Here is a 23997-nt window from a genome sequence, read left to right on the forward strand (position 1 = left end):
ATTGTTTTTGTTTGACAGACAATGAACACCAACAGACACTTGTATTCTACACAAAAACCCTCTAAGCCACTGTTCTTGAACCAAATTATTGTACTATATGATACTGTGTAACATATTTGTTGAACAGCTCTAAAAAAGTCTTTAATAAATGTAAGCTTGCTAGCACCTCACCGTCAGACATAAAACACTTAAAAGCTGCATTTGTGTAACATTTCCTTCTTAAAAATTAGGAGAGGACCTTTCAAAACAAAAAGCATAAACGCAACGTATTGCCCTGGATTTATTGCAGACAATGAAGATTCAAGTCTGTGTCACTGAATTTGACTTATGTAAGTCATTAAAGCCCTAATCTTAATATGACATCACAGCCAACTTTCAAAGGAGTTCATGAATTTCCAGGTGTAGTTCTGTTAAAAAGGTTAAAAACAGTTAAAATCTTGCTTGCATTGGATATTTTATATTGTTTTCAATTGGTGTAAATCCACATTAATTGGTCTTAGAGGGTGAATTTAATGGCTAGACAGAGAAAGAACTAAATCAAAACTGATTTTCACCATCTATGGCGCTCAGTGGGTAAGATGTCAGGTGACCCTTGGACAGGTCACAACACATCACCACAGGGAAACAGACTGCACAAGCACTAAAAACAGGAAAATTTGAAGTGACCAAATAACCTGACATTAGATATTTAGCTGTTGAAGGAAACATGTAGATGAAATCCATCCAGAAAAACCCAAACGTACAGGAGGTGGTGTACCGCCTCCAACCTTCGCTTCATGTGAAAATAATATTCAGCTTCTCTATAAATAACTCTTCTATACATGCATGACAACAATTTACAGGGTCATGAAGCATTAACATTAGTTGTCTTCTTGGTCTAAGGCCTCTCGGATTAGCCTTTAGCTTCAGCCTTTTGAGTAACTGGTTATAACCTTTTAACAGAATCACTTAGTTTCAGTTGCTTGATGAAAACAACAGTGGCATTTGCTAATTGTGCCATTAAGGGTAAATTGAATTAAAGTGGCACATATTTCAGTGTTTTATACGTTCAAACTATTTAGAAACATATTAAGGACACTAAGTGTGACTGAGAAGGTATCGCCAAAAAACAAGGCTTAACATTTATTGTTACATTCGAAGCACGAGGCAGCCATATTGGATTTTGAGTTGGTGAAGTAAATAAGAAAGTCGGATTAAAGTGGAACACCAAAGTGCTCTTGGTTTTCCACTTTAACAGATCAGAAAATTTCTGACTCTTAAAGATGGCAGTCAACTATGATATTAGCTCATTTCACCATACAATTAGTATTCGTGTCTGGAGATGAATTTGCAAGCATTTGGAAAAAAATAAATTGCTATACTGGCTATCAAATTAACTTGATGGAAATCATTTACCTTTATTTATTTATGCTTGGTTTTGTTTCAAGGTTGAATTTCTTGCAATTGGAAAACTAAATAGACCATTTTACAGATAAATTGACGCTATCCTAATTTAATATTTTGGTACAAGGAAAAAAGGTCAGGAAAAAACGTTCACCCAAAACAATCTGGGCAGACAATATAGAGGTACCTAAAGTCTTTGCCAGTTATCTCTCACCATTGGCTCATTTCTTTTGTTTCATATTTGAACACAAAGAAAATCAGTGCTGGTAAGAACTGAGTTCTTTAGAAATCTCCTAACCAAATATTTCAGGTTTTGCACATTATTGTTCCTGTTAATTTCTGACTGAGGTGAAATTAGAACAAAGCTAACCTTAATCAGCATTTTTGAGAACAATGGAAGGGTGAATTCAACTTGGATCAACTGTTAAAATGGTCAAGTACAGAGCAGTAGCACCAGTACGACACTCACAATGAGGACGGTCTCTAACACACCCACCTGATGAAACGGTCAAAGAAACTAGGCTGTAACACATCAGAAAATGTCTGACTCTTAAAGATGGCAGTCTGGTCACCCATAACCAACTTTGTTAGGGCTTCTTCATCCACATCACTTCCTGTGGCAATCACAGTGGAAAAGATGTGTTCCGAGGCCATTGCAGAAGCTGCCTTGTCCAGGTTGGTGATATTAGTAACACCATCTGTGATGAAAACAAATGAAACCTCGGCACCACGTCTTGTCTTGCGAGTGGGTCCTTTACCCAAAATCTCATCGATGGCTTTGAAGATGGCAGGTCCCACTGCTGACGAAGCATCAAGATAATGCAAACCTGATAGACCAGAAGTGATAGCCTTCTGGTCGTGTGTAAGAAGAAAGGCCACTTGGTTTTCATTCTCATTGCCAAACTCTGTCAGTGCCAGACGAGCCCCGTTTTGGTCATTTCGGTTCCTGGCCATTGTCAATGCATTTGCGACCATTTGAACAAAATGACGCGCATGGCCAAAGTTTTCCATCCCGAGGCGCTCCGAACCGTCGAGAAGAAACACCAGCTCTACGGGTCGTCCAACACATGGAGCTACATCAAGTTCTGTAACGAAAGAGGTCAGCTTACTCATTGACATTCTCTTCATTTTACCTTTAAACCAATAACCTAACCATAAATAAAACCCACCAGTTTTACAGGGAAGATCTGGACACTTAATCACTGGATCTGGAAAAGTAAACAGACATTCAGTGCAGTTTAGGCAAATACCAAAAGGAGAAAGGATGGAGAGACTTACCAGGGCAGAGAACCGTTTCCATCTTCTGAATGAAGTTGTCAGCCACCAAGTCTGAGTATCGCTTCATCTCAGTGATCCGGTTCTTGTTGTCGCAGGCTATTGATACGAGGGTCTCACTGTCATGTTCCTTGTCAAACATGTCACCAACCCCAATGGCATTCACCACCACGTTGGGGTCATTGCAGAGGTACCTGAGTTTACTGTCATCATCACGAGGGTCGAAGCGGCCGTCTGTCACTACCACTACAGATACATTGGCACGGGCTCTCTTGCTGTCCCTTATTAGGTTGTCATAGGCAAACTTGAGTGCAGAGGGTGTAAATGTGCCCCCAGCAATCCACTGCAGATTCTTCACTGCTGTCTTGAATGAAGACATGGAGTCTATAGAAGGGTCATCGAGTCGTATGGCCTCAAATGTTCCTTCGTGACTGAACTGTACCACTCCAACTCTCGTACCTGAAAAACAGTCACTGTAGATTAATCGTGAGTTGCTAGTATAAGTAAATGGTCTTTCTTTCTAATGGTGAAACTTCTTTAGCTGTTTTCTGTAGATATGTCAATAAAAGGCTTCATTTTTTTTCAATTGAACAATGCTGAAAAGCTACAAAGTTTTCCCATGTCTCTGACCCACAACTGTGGTAGGCTGCTGCATCCCAAGATCTGGTTGAAAACCAGATCTTGGGATGATGCCACAGCTAAGCTGGAGGTTGCAAAACTTGTTAAATTTTCTAAGTGTTTTATCACTGACTACAATTAGCGAGGCAAACTACCAGCTTGTTAATCTCCATTCTGTGCATTTAGACATCAAGATAATTTTTACAAACAAAAATTGTTTGGCACTACATCAGCAGTGGTTAATAAGATAAAAAAGAGTCAGAAATGCAAATAAACTGATTAATCCTGTAACAACTTTCACTGTGGAAACCATATTGAATCTGAATTTGGAGTTAGTGGGCGACCTCTAATGTTCAAATCCAAGATTCCCCCTTCAGGGTTCACTCTGTTTCATTTTTCAAGCATGAAACCTGGAAATTACAACTTCTGAGTAGAACTCTAAGATAGTGTTAAAAGTGAAAAAACCCAAAATGCTACACACATTGTTGTACTTTTGATACAGAATGACGAAAAGCTACAATATTTTGCACAAGAATCATGTTTACCTGAAAACTACTCCTAAATTTAGCTGTTGTTGTACATTCAAAATAACCTATAAGTTTTATGTAAACTGTCATTACAACTGTAACAATCAATATGTTATTTTCTTTTAGACATAGTACTCAGGAATCATATGATACTGAGTTGTTGTTGTTTGTTTAAAGATGTTGAAGCCAATGATAATTTAGATGTAGTTTAACATTTTGTGGAACTAACAGCAAAGTTTTAATGTAACATTAGGTGGGAAAACAATAGGCTCTCACTTTCAAATCACTGAAACATTCCCAACAGTTGGACACATGATCGCCGTGTTGATTTTCCTTTAGAAAAGGATTGAATGTTATTTCTGTGGACTGTACCGGTTGGAGATGTGGGGTCAGAGGCCATTGATCCCATCCTGTTGATGGTGTTGATAACAAAGTTCTTTTCCAGGGTGAAGTTGGTCATCCCGACGCTCTCAGAGCTGTCAATTACAAAGACAATGTCCAGAGCGCCGCAGTGTTTCTCACAGTCTGAGTGAAAAAAAAAAGGAAAAAAAAAATACAACAAGTGGCTCAGCATGTTTAAAGATGATAACTGCAAAGCTGTGTTGGAATGAGGATCACATCTCTCTGCCTACCACAACAACCACAAGTCTCCCTGATGTACGTCATAACATCACAGTCCTGGAGTTACATTAAGACGGGTTAGAGGCATTCAATTTAAGAGAATATAAAGAGCCTACTTTTATTCATGGTATTTTTCAGTTTGACTTACAGTGAGCCCAGGATCCCCAGCTGGCCCTGGTGCCCCCTGCACAAGCACATGATAAAGACATAGCGGAGATATTGGATCTGAAATCCTTATGCATGGTCAGGTAATTACTGAAGTGGTTTCACTGATGCTTCTTACATCTTTTCCAGGGTCTCCCAGCGGTCCTCTCTCTCCTGGCTCTCCTGGCTGGCCTGGTTCACCCTGAATGTAGAATATTTTTCTGGTGAAGTGACTCATTCCTCATACCAAGCAAGTTTTAAGTAGTAGTGACTCATTCTCTGCATATGTGTAAAGTGTTCAGCTAAAGTCTTTTTTTTACAGAAGGTGGGGAGTTGTGGTCATTGATTTTGCTCCTTATTTGAAGAAATACTGCACTGTTCATGAACTACACATGAAGATAAATTGCATCTGTTTCATTGCAAAAAATATCACAAAGAAACAGATGGCAGTAATGACGATGACGATGACGACGATGATGATGATGATCTCTGGGGCTCCTTTTTTTTTCATTTCTAAAAAAGAAGCTCCACAGTGTTTTCTGTCTTTTTTTTAATGACTCTTTTATGTTTCTTCTTCCGTGATAATATTTAAATTTTCTATTTCCTCCTGAATAATCCTGACAGTGAGACTCGGTTTCTAAACAGTCTCTTTCCTCAAAACTATGTATTTTAATTACATTTTTTTTCTACATAATCTTGTGAAATACTCAGCCAATTGTAAATATGTTTTGAAAAATGTATGCGACACACAAATTATGTGAAAAAGTATGTTCCTCTCTAAAGACTTCTTCAGCTTTTTTGGTCACAATAAATGTTTCAGATACTGAAACCAACCTGGATCTATGGGATAAGATAACTACTCCTCCTTTTAAATCATGAATTAACTGACAAAATGGAATGAAATTGAGAAGTCACTTAAATAGAAACTGCATGACAACATGAAGTAGGCTAAAACATCTCAAATAGCAACACGTCAATCTCTGATCTAAAGAAATTCAATAGCAGAGGACTCTGAAATCTGTCAATCTGGGAATGGCTGCAAAGTCATTTTTTAAGTCTTTGAAACTCCAGTAATGGACAAAGGATTAATTGCAAAACATCTTGCCAATAATATTAGTCAATATTAATTGACGTTAGTAATATTTTTTACCTGTAAGATTGTATAAAGGCCAGCCACGAGAGTTAAAATACAAATTTTGTGATCTTATAGTGGTTGTCCAGTAGGTGGCTGCATATGGAGTGGCAAAGTAAAGTCCAGTGAAATAGTTTTTGTGCAAGTCTACATCGGCACCAAAAACGAAATGACGGCCTTTGATTAACTGGCCACTGTAGTAACTATTCTTTTAGGAAAGATGTATTTAAGTGACCTTTTAAGTTGAAATGAAGGCAGAAGACATTTTACTGTGGTGGACGAATCTTGCAGAAAAATGAAACATCAATACTTTTGAAAAACAGAAAAAAGACCTAAATCAAGTCTGTTTTACAAAATCTCAGTAGCTTCTTCAAGTGCATACATTTTCCTGTTTGTTAAATCATTTTTTCTTTTATGTAACTTCTTTGGTGTGAAAGTAGAATTTTCATGAATATATTCATGTAGACATTCAAAGTTATCTTTAGGGACGGATCAAAAAAACAAATGCATTATCAGTTTTAAAAACTCCATTAAAGCAAAATCATTTTTTGAGTTAAAATACTTAACATGGCCCTGAAACTTGATTGCTACACTGATGTACATAGTTTCATTCAGTACTTATTCTGCTGTGTGCATTCAGCGGTCCAGGTACTTGAGGCAGAACAGTCTGCACAGCATTCATTTTTGAGATAAGAGTTTTCCCCTGTTTCAGCAGAACCGCATAAACATTAGTTTCAGCTTATCTGCTCAGCATCTCTGTTTAAACCCTAAATTGCCCTTCCATTAAAACCATTGTGTCTTCATTCTTACAGGCTCTCCTGGTGATCCTTTGGCTCCCGGCTCCCCTTTTGCACCGCATTCACCTCTGCCCCCTCTGGGTCCTCTCTTGCCCGGATCTCCTCTCTCTCCCTGCAAAACACAGAATTCACATTTACTCGTGGATCTAAAACCTGGAGGAAATCTTATGACGTGAACAGAAAAAAAAATCATACTGTTGGTCCTCTTGGTCCAGGGTAGCTGAATCCTGGTCTTCCATTGTCTCCCTTTAAAACAGGACAGTGTTGAATGTTAAATGCTATATACAAAGAATAGGTTTTGGTTATTAGTGCTTTAATAGCATCACTTCATTTCTCCAATATAAATAAAAAATTCACAATTAGGGATTTTTTATTTTTTATTTATTTTTTTTATTTTTTTGGAGTAAATGAGTGCCAAAACAGAATTTTGTCAACAGACAAATCTCTTTAGATTTTTCTATAGAGAACATTCTAAGAGGATATGTTGCTACTTATTGTAGGGAAGCAGTACAGGATGGAGTGAACACTCTTACGTTCCCCAAGGTCTTAACCATGCTGGAAAATTGAGTAAACTTTACGAACATAAGGTGTGGGAACTAACTTTGCCCCACTTTTTGTCACAAGATTATGAATCTTTTGCTGGATAATCATGACTTTAAAAAAAAAAAAAGCATCACAAGGGAAAGAGTTTGTATAACCACTCGGTTCAAGGAGATTGACCTATAAGTCAGCAGTCAGACCCTGGAACAACCATAAGTGATGAGTAGACATCACTTTTTAGCATCAGGTGCTAAAATAAAATCATGTTTACATGTGAAATTAGCTGAGTTTTGAAAATATAGATTTTTAAAAACAGACTGACTATTTATGAGCATCCAACACTCAAAACTAGATTTGAAAATCCACCTTAGCAACATGCCCAGTCCAAATTACTGCCTCCAGGCTTTTTCCTCTTCACCGGAAATATAACCACATACATTTTCATTAAATTTAAGCTGAAGACTCTCATTTCTTTCTTCCTGGTGGCCATTGTGATGGGAAAGTTTAAGTTTTCCTTATGCATACTAGTTTTTCAGAGTGGTAAACATCTGAATACAGTTCCCAAAGTCGGTCCTGGAGGGCCGGCATCCTGCATGTTTTAGTTCTCTCCCTGGTTTAACGCACCTGGATCAAATGATGGCTCGTTAGAAGAGGAACATTGACCTGCTGAAAAGGTTGTTACTACCACCAGGGAGAGAACTAAAATGTGCAGGATACCGGCCCTTCAGGACCGACTTTGGGCACCCCTGAAAGACTTCCAAATAATACTGTTAAAATGCCATTAAATTTAAAAAGTGTAAAATCTACACTACTACTAAAATTACATTTAGAGTTAAAACTTGATCTACTTACCTGCGGTCCAGGTGGTCCAGGGTTTCCTCTCAGTCCGGCGTCTCCAGGAGGCCCCACTATGCCCTACAAAGGTTAAAGGTTAATGGCTCCATCAGCTCATGAACTTTAACTATTAATCTGTGAATAATAATGATGATATTATGAACTGCACACATTTCCTCCAACGCTGCCTGGTTCTCCTGGCCAACCCCTTGGTCCTGGTAGTCCTTGGTCTCCCTGAAAACATTAAAGGAAATGCTTTCACTGGACCTAACCTTGACTCTGCCCCCCACACACAGAATTACTCTTGTGGATGGGAATTTGGCAGTGGACAATGCAGGCCAAATCATTTCAAAAGGATTGTGTTTTCTCCAGAGAAGGACCTCTTTTTTTTTTTTCCTGAGCTGGAGTTGTTTTGTTGGTTTTGTTATATGATGTGTAACAAGGCTCTGGGTTGTCTCTCCGGCCAAAGCCCACCCACACTGTGATCCTCTCACCTTCGCACCCTTAACTCCAGCCTCCCCAGGTCGACCTCTGTCCCCCGACGCTCCTCGATCTCCCTTCAAAGAAATATTGCGTGAGAATTTTAAATCATAAATAATTGCTTAATCTGAATAAAGAAATGGGAGCAAAACAAGATTCTTCCTCAGAATTCAAAGAAATGATCTGATGCATTGCATAACTAAATCATGACAGGAGGGGTTTCTGCTCTCTGGGAGTGTGGAGTGGTGCAGAAAATGTGAAAAACATGATATTTTCTGTACTTCTACAGCTGAAAACTCATGTCAACAGAATTTCATGCTGTTTGTCAGTATTTCAAAAGATTAACAGAGTTTCAGATCACCAGCAGAAACCCTCCTTCCTTCATGATCTTTGCTTTTTTTTTTTTTTTAAACACTCCATAGTTTACCGAGACACTCTGCAGTAGAAGTTCTTTAGTATTTACTTTAGGTTTTGGGTTTCTTAACTTTTCTCAGTTTGAAAAAGGAATAGATCTGCTTTAAAAATCCAAAACTTTAAACGTCATCACCTTTGGTCCTGGGGCCCCATCTTGTCCTGGTGCCCCCTTCCTTCCAGGATCTCCTCTCCTGCCCTGTAGACGTATGATAAAATATGAATGTCGACATTTTACAACTCAGAAACAAAACTTTTAAATAGTGCTTAAAATACCAGTTCGCCCTTAAGTCCTGGTTTGCCACTGATCCCCTGAAAGGAATACAAATGTACTATAAGAGTCATCACTCTACCATTAATTTATGTGGTAGGACATTTAAATAAATCTATGATACATACGGGAAACCCTCTTTCTCCAGGTGGTCCTGGATTGCCAGGATGTCCCTTTTCACCCTAGGAAATGGTAAGTCAGGTTAGTGGCTGCATTTTTTCGTCATTCTGCTGTGTGTCAAACTAAAACTTACGGTTAGTCCTGGATTTCCCACAGGACCTGGGGGGCCATTCTTCCCAGGCAGACCTATATCACCCTGAATCAACAAAAACAATGACACAGTTAGACTAAAACACTGGACATGGACATAGAGAATACTGAATATGGCTGCTTGGTTAAAGAATTCATTTCACCGTGTTTTGAAGATGTTGATATTTTCAAATGGTAAAATAGTAAATAAATCACATTATGCCTTTCCTTTGGTTTTCAAAGCACAAAAGTAGTGTTAAAGCACACTTTTATTTTCTGAAAGAAAAAAGCTGCTTGAGTCATGCTCACAAAAACAGGAAGACGTTGCCATATACAGGGGAAAATGTTGTATCCTTTCCAGCTGCAATAATCGTCTCTGTGCACGTAAACACAAGTGAGAAGGATGGATCCCTCCTTATATGCCCAAACAGTTACTAATAATATAGTAAAATTTAGGAACATTGCTTTTTCCCACATGTCTGAACCAAAGGAGCCAGATAAGAAAAAAAAACAGTCGATTGCAGATGTTATTTTTTCTACACTGGGACTTTTTAGTGAAACTATTACAACCTTTGTTTCCAGATTCCTTCAAAAATATGTTTTTTGCTAAGTAGTGTGTTACATGAATACTCAATGCTGGTTTGTCACTCCAGTATGAGATCTATTTTGCACCTGAATGACCTAAAAGTCAGAGTTAAGTGGCTTGAAAAATTAACAAAACATTCCTCCCTAAATGATCAGAATCTGGACGAAAAAAGCAACCAAGCTCCAAAGAAAAACTCTGAAATACCTTCAAAAAATGATGAGCCACACAAAAGTATTGAAGGATGTCACCAAATGTACAATATCATACTGCACATGCGTATAACGTTTTAGAAAACACATATATACGCTGTGGATAGTTTATTCACAAAGCTGAAATCTGTAATTGAAGAAAGTTTGAAGGTACTGGTTCGTATTAACAAGGTGAACTCCTGCAGGTTTGCAAGAATAATTTTGACAGTTAATTTAGTTGTTTAATTTGAGACATTTCTTCTGCTTTAACAGATGTCCTTGCATATATTTGCATGCTTTTTTTTTTTTTTTTTTGCTGCTTGAGTAAACTGTTAACATGCTCCTTTTGCTTCAATACACTGGAGTTTGCTTATGTGACACATGATCTTTCAAAGGTTGTGCTCAAACTGGAAATTTCCTTTCTGCCTATTAAACAAGTGAAGATCCCCATAAAAAGTTGATGGTCCAGGCTGCTATTCCAACATCCTGACTGTTTCACTGTGAATCCAACAAATTCTGACTCCACAGGCTTGCTTTATTTTTGAGCTGTTCTTTTTTTTCTTTTTTTTTTTTACACTTTTACTTTGTCTTTTTCCGGACTAAAATTGCATAAACTTAGACGTCTTTTTCACACCTTTTCTCCCTTTTTTCCAGATAATCCAGAGTCACCAGGGTCTCCTGGGAGTCCATCTGGTCCCTTTAAAAACAGGCATTGAATGAGACAGACATCTGTGGATGATTAATGATAAAGTAAAACACCATCTGATTGATCTATATGTGCAACATGGTAGAAGTGATTGTGTTCTTTCTTGCGGTAACGAGATCAATACTCAAGAACAGATTTCAGTAAAAGCCACAAGACTCACCTTTTCCCCTGGATCACCTTTGCAGCCAGGAGCTCCAATTCGACCAATTTTACCCTGAAATTTCCACAGGTCAGAGAACATGTCTATAGCATCCCGTGCCTTGAAAAAGTAACATGCGTCGCCACTTACCTTTTGTCCATCTGTTCCGTTCCTTCCCCGTGAACCCACCGCACCCTGCAAGAAACAACAAATACAGTTAATCTTCAGGGTCTGGAAACGAGTGGTGTAGCCAAGCATTAAAATGTTACTATACCTTTGCTCCAATTAATCCAATTTCACCCTGTTTGAATGAAAAAAAAAAAAAAAAGTCATTACAGCTGGTATTTTCTATCTCTCACTGGCACATAATCAGAAAGCTTAGGAAAATATCACCTTTTCACCTTTAAAACCAGTTTTTCCCTGAGGGCAAAGAAGAAGGGACAAATTATTAAGATAAATAAATGATCAACTTATAAATATTTGGTGAGGTTCACCAAACCTTTTGACCAGGTAGTCCAATTGAACCTTCAATCCCAGGATCACCCTGAATTGGAACATTTTATTTAAAAGTGAGCTGTCATTGAAGATAAAATAATAATAATAAAATAAAATCACAAGTTGTTGTTTTTTTTTTTACTAGGTTTGACGTATTCTCAGGCATACCTGGTTACCTTTATGACCTTTTGGTCCTTTGATGCCTCTGTCACCTTTAATGCCCTAGAAAAATAAGAGCAAAATGAACGTTTTTGCAAAGCAAAACAGGAGACAAAACATGAAAACTAGCGTAGCACTAATCATACTGACTTTTGGACCCGAGGCCCCTTTTCGTCCCGGGTTCCCAGGGACTGCAAGGCATGTAGGTTTATAACACTGCAAGTAGAAAAAGAGCAAAAATAAATTAATTACTAATAAATAAACAAAATATTATTTCAAAATGTAATTTCAAAATGAAAAAGAATTTGACACAGTAGCAGTTTCTAAAGGTTTTTGTTTTAAGGATGTTCTGCGCTAAGCGTTGGTTTGTGTGCTTATAGGGGATGAATGTTTTGCTTCAAAATAAAAATTGCCTGGTATCTCTACTGTTCAATTATAATGATATAAACTAAGTAAATGTTTCCACATTAAATGTTCTACATACATTTACGTTTTAATTCCTGATTAGAAACTATGTTCTCTCTTTTTTCAACAAAATATGAGCAAATAATCCACAAGCAGGTCTTCTGTTGGTGTAGGTTGGCTTTTGTCAAATGCTCTGTTATTTTCTTCTATAGACTCATTGCATGTTTTCGTTTTGAATCTGAATATCTGAACATCTGCAACAGACTGGTTGGCAGAAGGAACCCCTCAGGGCACCATGGGTTCAGTGCCGAGACATAGCTGGAAAAACAATTATTGCTCTGAGGCGCCATTGCTTTTTGAAGGATATTGTACTGAACAAGTTGAGGTGATAGATTGCTGGATTCATGTCAGTTCATGACCACTCAGAGGTTCATCAACAGGTGGACAAAGGGTTTGTGTCAGCATGTTTGATTGCTTTGTGTTATACATCACCAAATGAGAACCATCTTTATTGGCCACATTTGCGCACAGGAACAAGAAATTTAACTTTGGTTCCACTTTTTAAACAATATACAAACTTTTCAAATATAATGATGAAAAATATGGTATGTATGTACAGTGTTTTTTGAAAAAAGAAAAACACTATACATGCAAATTATAGAACACAAGAGGTCTAAGCATAAGAATATAAAGGAGATTTTGTGAAACATCCTGTTAACTCTTTGAACTATGCTTTCTTGTTGTGAGTGATGTATGTGTATTGGGATCAAGGATGTGGAATTCATTGCATTCTGCTGCATGAGGATGGGGTTTGTTTCTTTTTCCTATGACATCACCCTCTAGTTTTATTTTATTAATACTTTGGGATCATTCAAATGTCTGGCAATGAAATGTCATTATTTTGAAAGTAGATCAGGTCCTTAGCTTCGGTTTCAAGCATCTGGCACACTGAGGTGATAGAAATCAGTGCAGACAGCACAATGTGGTGAGGGATTAAACCATGCTGAGTCACAGTTGAGTGGATTCTCTCGAAGTTGCAAACACATTAAATGTACACGGCGTGTGTGACCCGCAGTGCTTGTGTAGAAGAGTTGTTCAACAAATCCAAAAACCTGTGGCAGCCTGGGTTACCTGGTGATCATATTGTGTCTACTACAGTGTTCGGTGCAGAGTAAGGTGATGCTGATGTGGTGTTTTTCTATGGCATCACGTCTTCCTGTGCCATATGTTTTAAGATTTAGAAGAGCTAGCTCATTTGTGAAAACAGTGGTGATCCCAATTCAAAATGTTTGACCAACCTCATTAATCTTTGATGCGCCTTGAACAGAAGAACAAATTTTTCATGAGCATAACGTTGGGTAAGTTAGACTAAGAAACTACTTGTGGATTGAAGCTTTCATTGTTTATACATTTAAAAGCACATTGGATTTTTCAGTTGAGCTATATATTTTTACAAGCTGTAGCTATATCTCCAAGGACAAATTATTATTGCTCAATAAATTAGTAAAAAAAAAAAAGAAAAAAAAAGAAAATGCCATGATGAGATGAGTTCTAACACGCTTTTTGGAGGTCATTAAAGTTTTATTAATCTGTGTAAATATGACAGATTCAAATCAATGCATATTAACTCTAGTGAACTCTAGCAGGTAGTTATTTAAGTTCAATATTAGAGAAGGGATTCAAAATCATTAGGTAAACAGATAAAGGAACGGTTTCTTCAAAACCTTGGGACTAGAACAAATGAAGCGACGTTTTAGTGGAGCAATCTTTTTTTTTTTTTTTCTCAATTGTCTTACCTGTAGATATGCTTGATATTTCTGCAAAACAAAAACAGCAGTCAGTCAGGCAATTTTCTTCTACCAATAAAATCTTATAAAAGTATTTAGAAAAAATAGGATCTCAGATCACCATGACTTTGATGATGCGATCAATAGTTTCAGTGTTCATCCTCGGTCTTCCATTAACGATCTCCATGACTATGTAATCGTCTCGGTACACCTCTGTGGGTGAGCTGGCTATCTCCATCATCCCTAGTTCATCGATGCTTGTGGAGGCTGCTACTGAAAACATGTGGATCCCTTGATCCCGAGCCCTGTCGCCTGCCACCTTGATGCCCCCGCATGGACTCCCCGTCACATGACCGTCTGTGATGACCACTGAGAACAGGACAGCCTGTTTCCCTGAGTACGTCATCTGGCGGGTCATATTTGTGAGAGCGCAGTCGATGTAGGTGCCTTTGCCCAGGTATTTTATCTGACTGAGATTCCTGATGAAGCTCTGTCTGGTCGTGAACTGACTGAACAACACCTGCTTCTGAGAGAAGTGCAATCCCCCAAAGGACCAAGTGATCTGGATCTGGCCTCTGTACTCCTCGTCTTCGAGTTTCTGGGCGAATATCTTCATGAACTCCTTGATGCTCTCCACCAGACTGCCTGGCGGTGATTCCTGCAGGGCGATGGTCTCTGACGTGTCAATGGTGAAAAACAGCTTGATGGGACAGTCGATGATCGTTGCTGGACAGGAGGACGCCAACAAAAATGTAAATAAGTTGCAAATGTTTGTCAACATTAATGAGAGATAAGGTACGAATTAGGCAAGATGCAGTGTAATTTTTGATGCTCCACAAAAAAATTTAACTAGGGTTCCTACACACTTTTTATGTCAAAATTGCACACTTTTCCAGACCAAATATTCGAAAATGCAAAGTTCTTATATGCAAATGCAAAAGTTAATAGTAAGTCCATGGCAGATATGTTTTCAGTGGTCAGAAATTGAACATGAAACCTGCAAAAAAAGAAAAAAAGACTAGAAGATAGGAAACAATAAACAAAGAATAGCAGATGGTGGACAAACAGATGTAGTGATGGATAGAATAATGAACGGATTGATGATTAGATAGCTGCATGAATGAATAGCAGATGAACACATTATGTATAATTATCAGTACCATGAAGAAACATGGATGAATGAATCGATGGAATGATGGGGAAAAAACTAGCAGAATGAGACAGAATGAAGTTTGAAAATCCAATTATTTTTCAAGAACCATAAAATTCCTAAATTTCACTTTCATGCCTTTTCATACTGCTGGGCTGCGAAGGAAACTTCCATTAAAGACTCTGCAACTTTTATGCTATTAGAATTTTTTGCATGAAAATGAAAGTGCATATAATGCATGCAAAGATTTGAAAAGGTCCATTTTCATTGTGAGTCTCGGAACATCAGTCTGTTCAAAACAAGCTTTGTGTTCCTGGTTTAAAATGAGCTCAGCCTCAAGGTGACAGAGCATTACAAGCTGCTCTTAGGCATTAATGTGAATCATCTAATAAATTACAGCATAAATAAGGCCTTTTCACATTCACATAACTCAGACTCTTTTGTCTGGTTAAATTACAGTAATTTCACATCCACAGGATGCAATTAATGCTGTTTTGCAAAGTGTTAGAGAAGCAGACGAGCGCCTCCTTCATCCTTCTTTACCGTCTCTATTTCATGTTCAGTTGTGCTCGAACTTTATTGCACTTTTAACCCATCTACATTTTTATTTCCACTGGAAATTAAATATAAATCAAAACGACCTCAAGCCCTTCAAGGCAAATCCAGAAAAGTGGATATTGCAGTTTCCTGACCTAAAATTAAATTAAAATAACTCACTCTCACAACCTTCTGGTCTTGGTGTGGGCTCTGGCGGCAGCGGAGCCAGCGTTGGTTCCGGACTGTCACCTCGTCCAGGTACGGGCCTGGGTCCTCGAGGGGGAGCAGGTTGAGGCGATGCGGCTCGGAACACCGTCAGAATGACGACCCACAAAATCATCGGCGCGACTGAATTGATTCCAGTCATTTTTTTTCCTGAAACACAGCAGCTGCTGTGTGTCAGCTTTCTAATCCAAAGCTCTGTTTTAGTGCAGGAAGTTACTGTCAGAGAAGTGAGACTCCACAGAGGACGTCTCAGGGGAGCTTACAAATGTTTATTGCAGTTTCAGACAGTGTTAACAAAATGTCTCTTGATATTTATGTCCACATTTATCTGTTTTGAGAAAACAGGAATTCCTTAACAACGTGGAATTCTGTTTGAAAAAAACAGTCTCAGCTTGTATGTGCTATCTGATAAGAATTTATAAATAAAATGTGGCGAGGAACATTTTGGCTGGAGTTAAGTACTATGATGTGAGTCAACATCAACAAGCAACAAACAAAGTAACGAGCTGATGGGAGGCTGTTGCATTTTTTCCTAGTGTTCTGTCAGAACAGATGTTCCAAAGTCAGATGATCAAACCGATGGTGGTCAAAGATACAAGCAAAGAACTAACAGATGCAAAAGCCCTTTCTGTGTGTTCACAACTTGAGAATTAAATCACTTTTAACCGCTCGACTGAATCTTCTTCTCTTTTTTTATTGCTCGAAGCATGACTGAGAAAATACACACTCACATTCTCCAGCCAATGTTCTGTAACCATTTTAAGTGATGGTCAATTGTTTCAAATAAACAGCGTTATTTCTTTTTGAAAATACTTTTCTTTACACAATAAAAAAAAACAAAAAAACATGATGATCAGGAAACAGGTTAAGACATACCACAAGAAAATGTAATAAATATCTTAATTTAAAGTTTACACAGTCATTCCATATTTCTTAATGTGGCAGAACAGCAAACCACTAAACTTTGCTAAGTTCTGTGAACATCTGAGATCCCATCTAAAACACTTGTATCTGTCTTTTTTAATGGTTCAAACTCTGAATTAACCTTAATATGCATTAATTATGCAATAGCACTACTAACAAAGCTAACATCAGCAGTTTTCCTTTTATCTGCTCTTGAGGGTACAGCCAATCTGCATTAAGGAAAATAAATATCACTCCTGGATTGGTTGTTTTCAAAACACCAGTCAAAAAGATAAGGGATAAGATATGCTCTCTTAAACAAAGTCCATTAGTAGACAGGTTTTCCACAAATTGATTACAGTCATGTTCCACAGAAAAATCAGCAAATACTGAACAGGTGAAGGCTGGGAGAACTATTTCAACAACACCATTGTTGAAAACTACCAAACAAGCCCACGGCAGTGAATTACAGGCAAAAAATTCCTCAAACAGGAAAAAAAAAGATAAATAAGTCATAAACTATCTCACAACTTTTCATGTAAACAGACTCAGTGAGCTTACTACTTTTCCAACTTCCTATAACACCCGGCTGTGGTGCAGTGTTAATGCTAGCATATAAACAAACAGGAACAATAAACCATACCACCTGTTTCAACAGTCGCCTCTGCCAGCATGTTCATAAAAAAAACAACAAAAAACTAACAAATCAGGTGACAAATTAACAATTCGATCAAATTTGCTTCATTTTTTTACCTGATTTCTGTGAATCTCTATTTTGGTAACATGAATCAAGCAGACTTCTCCACCCTGACCACACCCACACTTTGTTGCTCGTACAGAAATGCTTTTAAACAAAACAAAAATGTAAACAGAAACTTAATTATGAAAGAACTGCAAGATTTAGCAGTGCCATCCCTAAAACATAGTCCCTGACTCTACAATTTAGACTCTTGTTCCCATAAGTTGTGACCTTATTTTCTGAAATTCAAATGACTTTTGTTTTTCAGTTTGTAGAGTAACATCAAATGTATTCACTCACCTCTCTAAGATAATCTTTATTAATAAAGTTGCCTCTGTGCTTGTATAGCCTCAGTTAAACTAATCTAAGCAACAACAACAACAACAAGAAAAAGTAAAATAGGGTAAAGACTTCTTACCTCGGCAACAGCACACAAAGAATGTAAACTCCAAACTGAGTCAGGAAATTCAAGCAATCTCCACAGACTACAAAGTCCAGATAATCATCTCAATCGGAAAGTTCCCATATCAGCAGATTCATCCGGGGTCAGCCTCCGGTTGGGGAGAGCTGCACTGGAGAGAGACGTTTGGATGAAAGCTTATTGTGTGGGACAACAGCTGGACAGCGGCAGCAGCACAAGCTGCAACACAAAGACTCGGTTCTGCAGACTTGAAGTGGATTTGGGTGAATACAGCATGCTGGAACGAACCATCTATCAACAGAATCTGACAGAACACGTGTCAGATCGCAGACTGATGCTCTGCTTTTACAAACACATCAACTCCCACTGCTGCATATCCTTACATGGAGAGAACAGCTCACACTCACTCCCTGTTTATATCTCTACGTTAAACAGCATGGGAGATGTCATCCCGGAATCCAGGCACTGCTGTACATGGAAAAAAAAAAAAAAAAAGAAGATAATTTTACAGATTAAGAAACTCTTATTTGATTAGTCAGTCCAGATGTGCACACAACCACGCAAATAGTTTGAATTTCTGAAATTATTTTAGGGCACAAAAGTTTTATGTCTTATGGACAAGATCATATTTTATGTCCTTTTTTTAAATATTGTGAAGATATTTTACATTTTGTTCTGTACAAGTTAGGATGTAATCTTAGGATATAATATTCTCATTTGAAATATCCCAACATGTCAAATGGATCAAAATAAATTTGACAGAATTTTTAGCTTAATAAAAATCTAAACAAATAATACACATGGCATTGCTTATTTATTAAGAAATTAATACAATCTACATGTGTACCTGTAAGGATCTTTTTTTTTGTTGTTGATTATTACTTTTAGTATTTATCTGTAGGAACCTCTAATTTAAATATGACATTGTGAACAATTGTTTTATTTGTTGATGTGGTCTTAATCTCCCCTGAATGTCTTTTCCACATTCATATTAAGGTTCAAGAAATGTGTGTTAGTTCAAATACGACAGGAATTTAAACTTCTTTTTTATTTTTTAATAGTAATGTGTTAGGCTAACCAAAACTGAATTCCTCCAAAACCGCTGCAAAAATATCAAAGGACTCTACTTTAGCTGCAGCAGCACAAGCTTTCTTCTCACCACTATAAGATATGACATCAATTTTTCATTGTCTCTTGAAGGACACTTTTTTTTTTACATTTTTTATTCACAGTCATACTCTGTGGAGAGATTAATACAGATGACCTGCCTGTATTTTCATGCCCCTGTGATTTTATTCATAATTTAATGAATCAAGAATGAATCAAGGACAGGGACATGTCCTCTCTGCAGAAACTGCGACCCTCCGTTGTCCTCCGTAGATTGAAACTTTGTGCTTCATTTAACCAAAGTATTTTAAAGCAATTACGGATGTGCTCTGGTGAAAGAAGCTATAAGAAACACTCTCAGACTCTGGAGTGGGTGAGTACGCAGTGGGTTTTCTGAACCCGGACACCTACCATTAGGATGACCATTTCACACTGAGATTCTGGGGTTAATCTGAACAGACAGAGCTTCTTCGTGTAATTCCACACTTATTTTAGTTACAGAGAAAATGTTAGGAAGCTTTCAATCCTAACATTGAAGGAATACCATTGCTGTAGGAAAAAATAAGCTATTTTCCAGCGGTTCAATGCATCTCAGTTAAACTCATCTCAGTCAGAAAAACTAGTCCCATTCACAATGCATTAATACTTTATTTTCAAACGCTTAGGTTCCTGTGTGACATATATTTCTTTTCCATCAGCAGAATAACCAAGGCTACAGCCATGGAGCAGGTGATTGTAGTAAAATAAATCAAATGGGGAAGAAGTTTAAAGAAAGAGAGCAGAGGCAAGAGTCCCTGATAATGGATCAGTTGCTCTAAGCCTTATTGAATTATTTTCTTTGCTTTTTTTTTTCTTTTGCTTAATTCTTTCCCAGTTTCTCCAAGTTGGGGTGAGGATGACCTTGGATGATACGAGCAAGATTATAGGTGGCTTGCAATAAAAGGGAAGTTGCATGAGCAGCTAGCTGATCAAGATGGGAGGCACATAAAAAAACAAAAACTGTTATGCAAACTAAATAGGAAATAATAGTAAAACAAAAGAAAAATGTAGAAACATCAATGTGAAAATAGATACAGACACTAACAGCAGGAAGACACCATTGGCAAATGCCAGACTAAATAGTTTTTTTTTTTTTTTTTTTAAGAGTCCAGTGAAAAGTCAACCTAACAAAACAGTGCAGCAAAGCTTTTTCACAACATGGAGGCTACAACCTGAAAATCTTGATCTCCTTTAGTTATCTGTACCGAGTTATACCACAGATAAGTAAGAAACTTTGAGAAAGAGAAACTATTTAGTTAGACGTTTAGAGAGATGAACTGGTGCCTGACCAGTCACTGTTGCATTCATGAGGAACTAATGTTTATCTTGATCTTCAGTGTTTGAAAGCTGGTGAAACCATTCTGTATAACTCATAAACATCTTACAGCAGCTTTGTTCAGTCTAGGCATTACAGTAGTCTCAAAAGTTTACAGTAACATAGTCAGAGTATGGAGTGTATGGAAAGTCAACTGCTTGCCTGTATGAGTATTTATTCTGTTTTAGTGGGATTTTAAAAGGATCATTATTAGACAATCCATCTTTAACTTGTGTTGGCAGTTTAGTTTAGTAAATGAACTGAGGAACAGCTGTGGTTTAAAAAAAAAATACCTTCACCTAAATGGTATTAGCACCAGAATGATGAAGACATAATACCTGCTTAGGGATGTATATAAAATGAAAATAATAACGGACTTCCCCACATCTCATTTATTGAGCTTTAGGGAACCATACAGGTTAATGAAACTTTCACAGAGGAGTACTTGTTAGCTTTTAAAACAAAATGTATATATCATGAAGAGAAGGAAAACCAGTCCAGTGAGGACACAGAAACAAGAGCCAAATGTTTAACCCAATAATCGAAACCCTGCTGTCCACAGTGTCAAATGCTGCACTACTGTCAAATAGCACAAAAGTCCATTGATCCCACCATTGATGGCCATCAACAGATGATTAAATACCTTTTATAAGCCAAACCGAGAAGCATCATAAATTCACAATCAGGCACATCAAGATCTAATCTGCCTTTCTTGCCCCTTTTCCAAGCTTCTGTTTATTAATGGCAGCTTTGAAACAGGATGCAACTAAACTGGGATCCCAAAGTTAACTTATTTTTTATTAAAGCAATGATCTCTGTGAGTGTAGCCCTGCGTCAAAGAAGCTTTAACAGTGGTGAGCAACAAAGGGGAAAGCATTGAAAGAAGATTCAGAGATTGAAGCTGGAAAATCAAAGGAAGATGATGAGTGTGTTTCATGCTACGCTATGACTGACGACAGCTCATTAAGGGTGATTGGAGAAAATGAGGTGAACAGCTCAGTGGACTTTGGGGAGTTCAGGTTATGAGTAAACTGAGGAAGCTTTGACCTCAAACACCTTTATCTCGTAGTGATTTAAAAAATGTATCAGGGACCTTATCTGAAGCAGCGGTGTGTGATAAAAGAATGAACAAGACTCTTGGCCACCAGAGGAAGAGTTAAAATGTGAGCTAAAGAAGTATTCAGAGCTTGTTAGACAACCACATGTAACAACCATGCATCCTTTTCTATTCACATCCCAATTATAATTTGTGTTGACCCAGCACATCTTAGTAAAATACATGGAAGTTTGTGATTAGGTGAAAAAATTCAATGGGTAAGAAGACATTTGCAGTATGCATAGGCAGTATATCTGAGTTAAAAAACCTTTCTGTTCTTTTTTTATATTCCAGTTTGATCCTAGTTATCAAACAATGCAGTCAAGTTCATATTAGTATTCAAGTTACTTGGAGAGTTTCCTATGAAAGGAAGCCTAGCAAGTTGTTTGGAATCACTGACTTTGCAAGATGCATTGAATTTTTATTTCTTTTTCTCTTTTTACTTTCTGTGTAAATTTGCCTTAATACACATGGTAAGAATAAGACTTAACGTAATACCTAATTAAATAGTTTGTCGCTTTTAAATGTGTGAAAACCATAAATGGAACAACTTACCAATAATATAAAAATGAATTTCAGCTTACAACACACTGGGCTAATAATTGTTAGTCATAGAAAAACAATTTCCATCCTGGGTTGTAGCATTTTCCACCGAAGGATTCAGTGGACCTCATCAAGGTCATTCTTTAAGTAATATTTTTTCATATTTAATAATGTAAATTTACATATCCAAGCTAATAAATTTTATTATGAATGAACACATACTTCTCTTATTGGGTCTTTCATCCATAATTAAAGAGACAGTGCTGATTAGTTTGTATCCCTGAATAATTAAGTATGATGGTTTTGCCATACAGCTTTTGATAAGCAAACTCATGAGCAACAAGTACTTATTTCCAAGAAATACCATCATATTTATGTTTCATTGCATTATTATCCTGAATTGTTAATAAGTTTTCAAGATCTTCCAATAACAAAATCACTTATTGAATTATTGACTCAAAAACTATATCTTACTGTTGGCTACATATGACATTATGTCCTTTTTTATATTTAAAATGTCCACAATTAGGATCAGGCTTTTTTGTTGTTGTTGTTGTTGGGGATTCTTCTACACTGAAGATCTTAATCACTGCTTGTAGCTTCACTATTTTGGTTTACTGTGGATCTCCGTCTTTCAAATCTCAAGCAAAACATAGTTGACATGTTACGAGAGGAGGGAGCTGCGGATATTGCCTTACGAGGCTGGAAATTGAGAAGCATGTGGCCTACTTTAGGAGATGTCTCTAAACAGGGTCACTCCGTAGAGTCTGATGTTTGCTAACTGCAGGAATGCTTCGGTCTGTATCGACGTTCAGAGACAGCGCGCTCAGGAAGTCTCTCATCAGGGGCGCAATTAGAGAAATGCAGCAATACTGACCTGCTGGAGCTCTGCTGCTGTTAATAGAGGATGAAGTATGGGTGTTTGCGTGTATGTGCCTGTGAGGAGGGTGGGGGGTGTATTTCCGATGGGATGCTGAGTGAGCACTGGAACGATTAAGAAAGAAGCAGACAATCGAAGAGGCTTTTACCTGGACGGCATTCTCTTTAAACAGCTGCTGCATCCAGATGAAGATTCACAGCAGAACAACTCCACTTCAAAACACAAACAAGATCACTGTAACAGCCTCTAACTAAATGGAATTAACCCTCATGTTATGTTCATTTCTGAGGTACAGCAATAATGTTTGTGGGTCAATTTGACCTGGGGAGTGTTTTATCATGCAGTAGTGTCAAGAAACCAAAAAATTCCTCCAAAACATTTTTGTATCTGATTATTAACTCCAATACTAACCATTTCAATCAATATTTGTGCAATGATGTTTTTTTTTTATTTCTCAGAAATTAAGGATTAATGACAACAACTTACTCAATTACTCATTTGGACATAAAAAAAATTGAACTTACATTTTTTATGTCCACTGAAAAAAACCTAGACACAAAAAAACAATAATTTCCTTGAAATTGATCTTTGGTAAATTTTTTTATATTACTTTTTTTTTTTTTTTTCAATGGGTGATCTTTATAATTGAACTTGAGACACACATACTGTTCAAGGTCAAATTGGCCCGCCAAATAAAATCAAAATAAATGAGTCATGCAGAGAGTATTTATGTTTTCCTCCACTTCTACTGTCACTCAGTGTGGGTGGAGTTTGCCCACGGGAACGGAAAAGGTTCCCGTCAAAAGTTGTATGAACACCTGCTTTCTCGCAGTTCATAGTGAAGTAAAGAGAATAGGGAGAAAGTGGGCTTGTGTGTGTCTGTGTGTGCTTGTGTGTGTGTGGTGTGTTGTGTTTGTGTGTCTGTGGTGAAATATGGTTCCTAGCTGTAAGGAAACATATAGAATTGGACATTTTTAATCGTTTTTTGCACTTTAACTTGACTGCTGGGTCAAATTGACCCGAACAGTATCAATGTAACAAGTATAGACACAGGGGGGGTTACAAATGTGTAAAATGAATAAATTTTCAATTTATATGTAGAGTGCACCTATTAAGACAAGTAGAAAAAGTTTCATGCAAAAAAAATACTTCCAACTATTTTTTTAGAACACAGAAAAAAAAATACTTGTATTTTTTGCATCTGTTAAAACCTTCATCTTCTTTTGCAGGCAAGAGTTATTTCCTGAAGATTGATTGTATATCTTGTGCAAAGCTAAATCACACAGGGAATTGCT

The 23997-nt window shown here is 37.4% G+C and overlaps 1 protein-coding gene across 2 annotated transcripts; it reads right to left on the bottom strand.

Moving 5' to 3' along the window:
• Positions 1–267: 267 nt before the first annotated feature.
• On the bottom strand, positions 268–18104 carry LOC106948037 (collagen alpha-2(VI) chain-like). 2 transcript variants are annotated; one of them, XM_015033474.1, is made up of 28 exons: positions 17720–18104; positions 15624–15809; positions 13869–14473; positions 13757–13777; positions 11706–11771; positions 11565–11618; positions 11401–11445; positions 11295–11321; positions 11176–11202; positions 11052–11096; positions 10923–10976; positions 10691–10753; positions 9287–9349; positions 9162–9215; positions 9039–9074; positions 8899–8961; positions 8366–8428; positions 8043–8105; positions 7890–7952; positions 6693–6743; positions 6511–6609; positions 4708–4770; positions 4573–4608; positions 4436–4481; positions 4176–4328; positions 2662–3117; positions 2553–2591; positions 268–2468 (listed from the first exon to the last, which is right to left on the bottom strand). In XM_015033474.1, exons 2-28 carry the CDS (start codon positions 15799–15801, stop codon positions 1867–1869), a joined length of 3135 nt encoding a protein of 1044 aa, XP_014888960.1. In that variant the 5' UTR covers positions 15802–15809; positions 17720–18104; the 3' UTR covers positions 268–1866. The 2 variants fall into 2 exon arrangements, with proteins under 2 accessions (XP_014888960.1, XP_014888959.1); XM_015033473.1 differs by having other exon boundaries at positions 15615–15809.
• Positions 18105–23997: the final 5893 nt, after the last annotated feature.

This window comes from Poecilia latipinna, unplaced genomic scaffold (assembly GCF_001443285.1).
Source record: "Poecilia latipinna isolate Pla-1442-1.1 unplaced genomic scaffold, P_latipinna-1.0 Scaffold269, whole genome shotgun sequence".
Classification (NCBI taxonomy): domain Eukaryota; kingdom Metazoa; phylum Chordata; class Actinopteri; order Cyprinodontiformes; family Poeciliidae; genus Poecilia; species Poecilia latipinna.

Coding starts and splice junctions, on each gene's coding strand:
- LOC106948037 (XM_015033473.1), bottom strand. CDS start 15,801: ATGACTGGAATCAATTCAGTCGCGCCGATGATTTTGTGGGTCGTCATT. Junction 10,754..10,922: donor AAGGTGATCCAGGGGAAAAG/GTGAGTCTTGTG, acceptor CTGTTTTTAAAG/GGACCAGATGGACTCCCAGG. Junction 2,592..2,661: donor GGAAACGGTTCTCTGCCCTG/GTAAGTCTCTCC, acceptor TTACTTTTCCAG/ATCCAGTGATTAAGTGTCCA.